At 45.5% G+C, this 10,619-nt stretch overlaps 1 protein-coding gene across 2 annotated transcripts; it reads right to left on the bottom strand.

The window, feature by feature from the left end:
* Positions 1-842: 842 nt before the first annotated feature.
* Positions 843-5,029, bottom strand: PNRC2 (proline rich nuclear receptor coactivator 2). 2 transcript variants are annotated; one of them, XM_039233358.1, is made up of 3 exons: positions 4,856-5,029; positions 3,173-3,378; positions 843-2,899 (listed from the first exon to the last, which is right to left on the bottom strand). In XM_039233358.1, exon 3 carries the CDS (start codon positions 2,879-2,881, stop codon positions 2,462-2,464), a length of 420 nt encoding a protein of 139 aa, XP_039089289.1. In that variant the 5' UTR covers positions 2,882-2,899; positions 3,173-3,378; positions 4,856-5,029; the 3' UTR covers positions 843-2,461. The 2 variants fall into 2 exon arrangements, with proteins under 2 accessions (XP_039089289.1, XP_039089280.1); XM_039233349.1 differs by lacking the exon at positions 4,856-5,029 and adding an exon at positions 4,245-4,431.
* Positions 5,030-10,619: the final 5,590 nt, after the last annotated feature.

Here is a 10,619-nt window from a genome sequence, read left to right on the forward strand (position 1 = left end):
ACGAACCGCGAGATCATGACCTAAGCGAAAGTCGGACGCTTAACCGACTTAAGCCACCCAGGCGCCCCTCTTTAGGTTAACTTTTAAAAGCTTCAATTAAAAGCCTCTTCTCACCCACCCTCAAGTCTGAACACTTAATCACTTGAATCCATCCCAAACCAAAAACATTATTCTGTGTAAACCCAGAATTAACATACCTAGGCTGAGAACTGTTAAATCTAGTCAAGTTCCACTGGTTAAAGAATTTGGCAGTGTCCATAGACATTACGCAGAGAATGGGGGGGTGGGGATGGAGACTCAAGATTTGTACTTCCTCCAAGTCATTTACTTCCTGTTTTCATGATACAGTAATGGCCTGGCTGTGGTGTTCACCTAGTCTTGAACTAGTAGTTTAAGCTACCCCTATCTCTTGGAACCTATTAAGTGTTCTGATGCCTTTAGCCACCCCAACCCAAGTCCCCTGGTGGAAATTACACTTTTTACATATCAGCATATGAACAACCGTTTTTGTCAGTTTGAGAAATCCTGTTTTCTATAAACATCAATCTTAGAATGCAGAGAAAAGAGAGGCAGGGAATTAAACCTGGTTTATTCCCTTGAGTCAGAATCTCAGTTTCCAAAGTATGCTGTGGCCTTCTACGGTCTGCCCTGCTGGGGGTGGGGGTGGCTGGTCATAAACCATAGCTTTAATTACAGCTGTTGAACTAATCCAAATGTATGTTATCAGTTGGCACATTGGTTGCCTTGTAAAAACCCAATAGTCCTACAGTATTCTGGTTGGATTAACTATGTGCGTGTAAGAATACTCAATCATAACAATTTTTTTATAAAATACAAACCGCTGGGGGGAAGAAGCAATTTTATTTTTTAATTTTATGCTTGAAATTTGCACATGTACATTAGGTACTATGTAAACTTGTCTTTAGAATACCATTATTTGATTTGGGCAACATTACCTAGGAGAAATACAGCTTTGCCATTTTCTTTTAAAATGCCAAAAAGCTGCCAAATTAGAATAGGGCACTTAAAATCAGAAATTTTAAATTGGCTCTCCCACACGCATTTGTCATTTACTATTGGGTTAACTTACATTTAGGTAAAATAGGTTATCGCAAGGTATTATGCAAGAAATTACGTCTTTTACATAAGTGGTCCCCTGGGTTGCACTTACTAGTAACAAAAAATATATATACTGGCATCATACGCTAAACTATATTCATATAGATTACAAAAATTAAAAGCCAAAATGAATCTTTAAGGTTGGATGGACCTTTTAATAGTGAATCTTTGGGCTTAAGGAGGAAAAATTAAAATAGTCCCATACTGCATTTCACATCTCTTAAAAATAGGAAGTGTTTTAGCAGCTTTAAAACCTTTACAGTTATATAAAACTTATTACACTAGGGTTTATTTTGAAATATAGTTTACCACCAGATCAATTATACATACACTGGCACTTTAGCACAAGGGCAAACTTTTAAAAAAAAAGATTATTTTGGACCTTTAAAATCAGGCCATAGCATAAAAAACAAGTGTCATGGTCTTACATTCAGCAAATTCATACTAAAATATTCTATATTTATAGGATAAATGCCAACAAAACTTTACATATGCTACAAATTTATTACATGTATTTACATGGCTCTTTTCCTAGGTACTTAAAACTTTCACATTATACAGCTCCCCACTTAACTAAGCTTTGCAGGATGACTCTTGAGACCAGATCACTGTCAGAATAGCTTATGCAGTGCTAGAATACAAAAATGTATTTTGAAAGCTACTCAGTGACCACCAAATACCATTTCTATAAAAACTGGTTTTGGGGTGCATTAGTTAGCAGACGCTTAGCCACTGCATCAAAGAAACGGCCATTGGGGTGTATGGTCTCCTAAACTCGGTAGCCACTAGTGCCCGTTCTACATTCACCAGCATAGTTTGCTAAAATGAAACCCTTCTGTAAGAAAAATTCACATTTTCTTTTTGGCAGTGCATCAGGTTGTTGGCATATTACTGGTCTAGGTGCTTCTAGGACTTGAAACTTTCAAATATTCACCTACTTTTCAGTCCCTGTGTATCTTAACTAGATGTTTATAATTAGATTCACTAGCTCTCAACAGGTCAGTCTACTGATCCGCGAATGATAATCTGAAATTCATATTTCCGCTCAACAAACAATAGGAAAAGTTGATCACCATTCCCCAAATCTAAACTTAAAACCATGTAAGTTACTCAATTGAGAACACTTAATATCAAGTACTATTATGAATAATTTTGTTATTTTAAGTTGCACTGATGCCACCGTTACATGACAGTGCGCACAACACCTAAAACAAGAGGAAGTCTAATTTGATTTTCTACATTAGCAATTTTACAAATAGATTAATGCCCTAGTGAATTTGGTCAGAAACAATTGACAACTACCCTCAAATATAACTAAATTTCATTCAAACAGTGTTTTATCTTATACCTGTACTTTAAGTAAGGTTTTAAGCTGAAATGTCATTATTTCCTTATCAGAAGGATTAAAGGAAACTGGAACCCAGTGGCTTGGTGGTTTAGGAAGAACGCTTGGTGACGGTGGCTCACTAAACTTGGCTCCAGCATAATTCTGATTAGTTTGAGACTTAAAAAGCAAGCTAGGACTTGATAAGCTAGAGTTCCAGTTTTGATTATTTGGGAAAGTTTTGTTCTTCCCCCCATTTTGCATGGCCTGCCGTGCAGCTGCTGAGGAGGTGTAAGTATGTCCCCTTTCTTTTTTTTTATGAACAATCTTCATCTGGGAATTCTGATCCTTGGTCTTCTGTCTATTAAGCTGTTGCTGGTTCTTACTAACATTTCTCGATTGAGGGGCTGGAATGTTATACCTCTCTCCGCCACCCATCTTCAGCTTCTTTGTCACCTGTAAGTAAAGGGAAAATACTGAGCAAAGTTCCAGGAAGAAAAGTTCCAAGCTTTAAGAAGCTTCTATAGCTAGCCTCAGCTTATAATTCCAGAAGTCATTTTCAAATTGCTATTCAACGGCTTTAACCCTATCGTTGATGGATGTTCACACTTCATTCTATTCACAGCCTTTATTACCTTCTGAAAAGCAGGCTTCTCCCCAAATCTGAATCAGTAGAGAAACAAAAACAAATGGTTTAGGAGGTGTGCCCCCACAACAGGGATTTTATACCTTTCAGTCTGCTTCTCGGATTGCAGGATTTCCACTACCTGTCCCCTTCCTTGCTGCCAGGCCCAGGATAATAGATGGTGCGTTCTGCCGGATCCTTTCCTTTGTCTCAATACAGAAGTTTTCATGGGCCGATCTGCTGAGTTCAGCTTGGGAGCTGAGGCCAACATCTGAGTCTCCTCAGCACACAAGTAGGAGAGAAGTCCTAACTAGAAATGTAAAGATGACTTCATTACTTCCAATTCAAAAACACGGGGAAAAGTGATCGTTTATATTTTCGGCGGAAATACAGTTAAGAATGGCTACTTCCTGAACTGACAAAAGTAGAAAATAGTCTCGTAACTGTCATCATTTAAAAGCTTTCAGCCTTGAGATCCAGGAATTGGAGGAGACGGGGGTCTGCAAGTCCTAGAAGTTACTTATCTTTACTGGGGAACTTTCCCGAGTCTCACACGGATTTTGTCACCAAAATGGCCAAACTAGGGAAGCATTAGCTTTTGCAGCCATGCCAAGAAGCTGGCAAAAAATGCGCTTCCTAAAGAGAGACCCGTGTTTTTAAAGTCCTTACGGGATGTTCCAATCTTGCGACAGACCGCGCATCCGTTTTCAAACAACCTCCTTTCCCAACTCGCCTACGTCATGACAAGTTGTCTCCTTTAGTTATGAACTCTCCACTCGATCTCATCTTTAAGTTTTCACAAGCCATAACCCAAGCTGATTTTCCCTCTTAACTATATAAAATGCCTCCTTATCAGTGAGCATTTAACATTCCGAGTTCTCACTATCCCAAGCAAACAAGTTCCCAAGGAAATTAGCCCTCTTTTCGGAAGGCTAACAGGGCCTTCCGGGCTATTTTAACAGCCCTTGAGTCATCCCCAGCGCGAACCCGGAAAGTTCGGGGCTTCCTATCGGGGCCTGACTTCCGAGTAGGGCTCCCTCTCTCGAGCCCGGCCCGGGGCCCCGATGCTCCCCGGCCGCCGCGCCCGACCCGGTTTCCCCGATCTCTCCTCCTTCCCCCAACAATGGGGAGCGCGGCCGCCAACATGGCCGCGCCCGCGGCGCCGCCGCCACTCACCGACTTCAAGCTCGGAACTGCGGCGGCGGCCCTTGCTCGGCGTCAAAGCCCCCCTCCCCTTCCAGGGAGAGACGAGGCACGGAACGAACAAAACCCACGGGCACCGACGAGCTAGCTGCTGACCGCCTCGGCTTCCCGACCAGACCTCCTCCTTCCGCCTCTACCGACAAAATGGAGGAGGCGACGAGCGCCGAAGCGGGGCCGGGAGGCACGGCGGCCAATCAACACACGCCGACGCGCCGCCCGGCCAATGAGACGCGCGCCACCGCCTGTTGCTGGGGTTGGCAGGGGCGAGGGAGGCGAGTTTGTGGCCGGGGGTTTGAAATCCTCCCCGAGAGGAGCATGTCGGGAACAACTGCTGCGGTCCCGGCGGCCGCCCGCCCGCCCGTCCGTCCGCGGAGGCGCCCTCCCCGCTGCCTCCGGCCCCACCGGACGCGGCGGCGCCCGCGACCCCAGGGGCCCTGCCTGTCCGCGCGCGCTCGGCGCCCGGGAAGGGGCGTCCGCCGCCCTCTGGGCCGCGGCTTCAGCCTGGGCTACGGGCGCGCGGCCCCGCGGCCTTGAGCCCACCTGGTGGTCCCGCCTCCCACCCACGGGCGAGGGGTGCGGATTACCGAAGCGGCGTCGGTTCCCGAGGTGGGTTCGCTGTGCCCCGTAACCAGTTTTTACAGATGGAAGAAAACAAAGTTGACTCCCGAGGCCTGGTCCCTTCCCACTTTGCTCCTGACGCTCCTCTCCTTCTCCTACATCGTGGGACCTCGTCTGTCGCTCCCAAAGCTCGCGGTTCCCCAGCGGCCCTCTCCTGTGTCCCCCACCCCCGCCTCGAAACTTCCCCAAGTGGCCTCCCTTGTGAAGGCGTTTCCGACACATGCGCGGATCAAGTCCATCACTTCCTCCTTTGTGTCCCCGCTGGTCCTTAAGCTTCACTTAGAGCCCTTCACCGTATGTATCTGAAGCCCACCCACCACCACCACCCCACCCACCGGCTTGTAGTTTTATGAACACAGCCTCTCGAACGTTGTAAGTGCACAAGAAAACTTAGTGGAGAGAACGGGGGCTCCCTTATTCCCCTTTCTGCGCAGTTATGTGGACGGGGAGAAAAGATCTAGTTTAGGTGTAAGTCCCACGTAATTCGTGTTTTAATCTTCAGGTTTTCGCTACCATCATCCCCCACCCCGATGTTTTTCTAGTCACGGACCTTAGGTTTCTTAAGAAAACTTAAGCTACTGCATTTTAAAAGAAGAGTTTGTTAATCAAATTAATTGGGTGAAATATACAGAAGGGTTATTTTTGAGCCTGGGGCTTTCTGGTGCTAATCATATTGTAGTCAAATAAGATGTATGTAATAAGCACCTGCTAGCTTGCTCGAAGTGTAATCCGTTTCGGAAAAACTCAAGATGCCAGATAATTACCAGGCTGTGTTTGATGAGTTCACGATTTTAACTTCGAAAAAGACCCTTACAATGAACTGTTTTGTTTTGTTTTGTTTTAATATAATGGTTTATAAAGTGAACAGTCTGGCTTGAGTCTGAGCACCTTCTTCTAAATCTTTTTTATTCCTATCACCCAAATATCTTTCAAACTCATCCCTAGTATACTCCCACCCGCCCTCCTCTCTCTGCTCTCCACCGGATCTTACTGTGTTACTTTAAAAAAAGAAAGAAAGAAACACAAAACTACTTCTTTGGCTCCAAATTGTATAACAGAATTCAGTCGCCCTACCCTCTGATTCTTATGTGTGTTGTATATTGGATTCTTTAAATATATATATATATATATATATATATATAGTATTTATTTTTCGAGAGAGTTGGGGGGGTGCACAGAGAGAGGGAGATGCAGAATCTGAAGCAGGCTCCAGGCTCAGAGCTGTCAGCACAGAGCCTGAAGCGGAGCTTGAACCCCTGTGAGATCATGACCTGAGCCTCAGTCCCCGACTTAACAGACTGAGCCACCCAGGCGCCCCTAGTACATTGGATTCTTAGAAATACAATGTATTGGCTACGTTCTCTGCCTCCCCCTTCCCTGTGCTACATTGTTTTTGCTTATTTGCACAAATTAGAGGGTAGGTGCTATTTTGATCTCTGCGGTGCAGATGGAGAATGTGAAGCCCAGGCAGGTTAAAGCTGAAGGCCGAGTGCTGAGGCTCCGGAGCCCAGGCTCTGCGTTCCCTGCAGCATCTGTGTCTGAGTCTCCTCGGTCTTCTGCGGTGCCTGAAAGGTGCTTTGCCCAGAGCAGACACGGAGCCGCTAGCTGTTGACAGGGCTGCGGGCTTGCTTGGGTAATATGAAGCCTCCGTTTCTGCCAGCTCAGAGTCAGGCTGCCCTCAGGAAAACACTGTTAAAGCCTTTGCCATGTCTCAGACTCCCAGCAGCCTTTCAACATGGCTTCAGCCTCATCCTTCATTAATATTTACCCGGTGCCAATTGCAGTTCAGAACTGGAGAGCAGGAGCTCTTCAGGACATCCGATGCGGCCTCTGCCAGTCTTTAAAGTCAGTGCCACCGACACAATCCAATTAGTGGCTCTCGGTTCCGATAGGAAAATGGTGATCCGGAGAACCAGCTTTCGGGATGTAGACCAGCCACCAATGCTGGGAGCCAAATGCCATAAATACGTGGGTGTTTAATACCAAACATGGATTTAACCAAGATTTATCTGCTGCCTCCTTTGCGGCAGGAACTCTGCCAAGCCCTGCGGATGCAAAAGTGAATGAGGCTACATCCCAGGGGTAAAAGGAACTCAAAGGCTCTTCCCTGGACGGTTTATCAAAGAGGAAAGCCGGGTGTCTGGGGAGCTTCATTTCCTCGGTTCTTCCCCTAAGACTCCAGGACAATGCCAATTGTAAGTCCCAAAATCAACCTGCTAACATTGCTACAGAGTGCAGGTTACAGACACTATCCCTGGATGCCCTGGAATGGAGGGGTAAGGAAGGGATTTGAACATTAGCAGGAATCCTTTCCTGGGAGGATGAATTTTGAATTTTGTCTCAGTGGGAGCCAAAATCGACAAACTCTGATACGTAAAATTTACCTACCTAAGCTGTAAATAAAAGAGGGGCAAAAATGTGTTTGGGCAGGTCCGGCTCTGCAGGATTGGCAAGTTGCAGGCTGATACTATGTTTTAGGCCCCGTGAGTGGCAGGCCAGTGAGGCAATCACCCAGCTTTGCCACACCTTTCAAACAAGTCTCTAATTGGACCCACTGGCTTTCAGGCCAGATCATGTCCCAGCGTGTCTATCTCAAAACAAGCTGGTTGGGTCATTTGTCTTCCTCAAGCTCACCTGTGAATTGAAAGTACAACTTTGAATGCTTGTGGGTTGGTCAATCGATAGCTACTTCCAGTTAGGAGAAGCGAGTTCTTGGAACTTGCCCAAAAAGCAAAGCAGAACACCTGTCTGATGGCTTGATGTGCCTTAGGGCCCTAATCTTGTTGCCCAGCTGGTATCAAAACACACAGCCCTCCGCACACCGTGACTGTGTTTTCTGGGGAAGCATCTGCCTCACGTTCCCCGGTTGCTCACGCATTCCCAAGCTGTTGCAAATCAGTTCTCAGTCATTGTGGCCATTTCAGCCTAATTACTAAATGGGGTACAGGAAGTCAATGTTAAACTCCCACACTTCCTGTGACTGTGATCCAAGGCGTTCTCAACCTCCAGGACCTGTAAAGGACTCTGATGCATGGACCCGCACCCCAGAATCTGAATCTTTGAGGATGGCTGGTAGGGTGTTCCAGCGGAGCTGAAGGGTGCCAGAATGTGCCACTCCCAGATTTGCCACCGTGGCATAAGGATTATTTTGAAGTAAAGGCACTTGAAAAGCAGCAGGTGCAAGAAGGCCACTCTGACCTCTCTTCCCTTTGTCTTCCTGAAAACAAGAAAATTCCCATGTCCTCCAACATCAGGAGGAAAGAAACATTCTCATCACCAGAGATGGGAGTGGAGGCCGGGGGAATTCTCTACCAACAGACCGTGTCAAAATAACTTACCTTCCTTTACCTTCCCTATGTATTTTAGTTACTCTTCCAAAATTGTATCTGTTGTTCAGCCTAATGTAAAGGCATTTATGCTTTGCCACTTCTTTGGGTCTTTATTTCCCTATCACCTAAAATGTATATGAAATAAATCTGTGTCTTTTTCTCCTATGAAAGCTGCCTGTCGATTTTAATTCTCAGGCCAGAGACCCTGAGAGGGTAGAGCTAAGGTTTTGCCTCCCCTACACAGCTGATTCCAATGTCTCACTCTGGTTGAGAACTGCTCTGTGTTTTTCTTTATTTTATTTTTTAAATGTTTATTTGTTTTTGACAGAAAAAGAGACAGAGCACAAGCAGGGGAGGGGCAGAGAGAGAGGGAGACACAGAATGTGAAGCAGGCTCCAGGCTCTGAGCTGTCAGCACAGAGCCTGATGTGGGGCTCAAACCCACAGACCGTGAGATCATGACCTGAGCCGAAGTCGGAAGCCCAACCAACTGAGCCACTCAGGTGTCCCCACTCTGTGTTTTTCTAAAAGCAGTTCCCCTGACGGGAGGGAGGTGGTTTGTGTGTGCGAAGGGGACCTCCTTTGTCCTTTGTATCCTCAAAGGCAGTGATTATACCAAACAGCCACAAAAAAAAAAAAAAAAATGAACACCCAGAGTTATTTGGGTCAGCTTTTTAAAGTGTTCATCACACAGGTGGACTCCCAGAGTCTACCATCAGTTTCCTTGCTAGTCTCTTGGTCCAAACTGTCCATTACGTGGCCTACTGTGAGGTCTGAGCTGCCAGTCCTTCAGGCCAGAAGCTGTATGAACAGAAAGATGGGCAGCAACCTTGGGAAGAACAACCCAAACAGGCTCAGACTGGCGACTGGATTGATAATAAGAGGAAATCTGGGACACCCAATACTCACTGGGAAAAAAAAAAAAAAAACTGGGATAGGGAGCCATCTAATTCTATGTAAGACCATGGCTATCCCTGTCTCCCAATTATTCACACCTATGGCCTAAAGAAAAGACACACTATAAAAAAATAAAAGGAAAAAGAAAAGAAAAGACACACCGTCATTAGGTGTCTTGGAAGGCTCTAAAGAGAATCCAGTGAGATAGCGCACCATTCAAGCTCCTGCCATGTTTGCTCAGCTCGACGGTCTCTGAATTCCTGTGGACGTTTTTCTCTTCCCATTTTCTACTTTGTGTTGCTTTGTATTACAGCACCTACAGCCTTTTTAACGTATTCCAAATCTACACTATCAGAGTTTTTTCACATACATTATCTCACTCAATCTCGGCATTAGCTCCACAGGATAGGCATTATTACCATCCTGTAGATGAAGAAACTGAGGCTCTGAGAGAATGGTTCAAGTCTGCAATAAACATCCACCTTAAAGGGGCATGTGGGCGGTTCAGCCGGTTAATCGTCCGACTTCAGCTCAGATCATGATCTCACGGTTTGGGAGTTCGAGCCCCGTGTTGGGCTTCGTGCTGACCACTGTAAAGGTTTTGAGGGAGTGCCCTTCCAGTCTTTTATCCATACTGAGAGGCAGTGTGCAGAAGCGCACAGACGCCACAGCCTGCCCACAGGCTCCACTCTGCAGCTTTTCAACCTCTCTGTGTTTTAGTTTCTTCATCTGTAAAATGGGGATAAAAACAACACCTAATAGTTAGCGTGAGGATTAAGCAAATCAGCATCTTTGAAGTACTCAGAACAATGCCTGAGATCAACAACTTTGAAGTACTTAGAAAGCCTCCAGTGATGGTCTTTGTGGGGTTTTTCTCTTCATAAAAATGATAACAAATGGTATATTTTCTTTTGTTACCTTTTATTTTTCATGTTTAAACTCAATACATTGTGATGGGGCGCCTGAGCGGCTCAGTCAGTCAAGCATCTGACTTCAGCTCAGGTCACAATGAGGTCCATGAGTTCGAGCCTCACATCTGGCTCTCTGCTGACAGCTCGGAGCCTGGAGCCTGCTTCAGATTCTGTGTCTCCCCCTCTCTCTACTCCTCCCCTGCTTGCTCTTTCTCTCTCAAAAATAAATAAACATTAAAAAAACTCAATAGATGGTGAACCTGTTTCTGTGTATGTATACACACCTAGACCATTAGCAGTATTTTATATTATGACTGTGTTGTGAATTTCACCATCCCCTACTGTCATTTCCAATTTTTTGCTATTATATGCTGATCTGAATATCCTTGCAGATAAATCTTCATTTTCTTAAATAAATTTCCTTTAAATAAGTTCCTAGAGGTGAAATTACCACAGTAAATATCTAGGTAAGACTTCTGACTTACCTCCCCCCGGACCCCCCCCCCCACCATCAGGGCATTAAAGTCCAGTCTCAGGCTTCTGGCCCTAAGGGTACTATGCTCCAACCTGGTTATTTATGAGCACTTCACTGAC

Source organism: Hyaena hyaena, unplaced genomic scaffold (assembly GCF_003009895.1).
Source record: "Hyaena hyaena isolate Hyena2069 unplaced genomic scaffold, ASM300989v1 scaffold_3, whole genome shotgun sequence".
Taxonomy (NCBI): Eukaryota; Metazoa; Chordata; class Mammalia; order Carnivora; family Hyaenidae; genus Hyaena; species Hyaena hyaena.

Excerpts from the sequence above, each read along its gene's own strand:
- PNRC2 (XM_039233358.1), bottom strand. The coding sequence starts at position 2,881 with ATGGGTGGCGGAGAGAGGTATAACATTCCAGCCCCTCAATCGAGAAAT.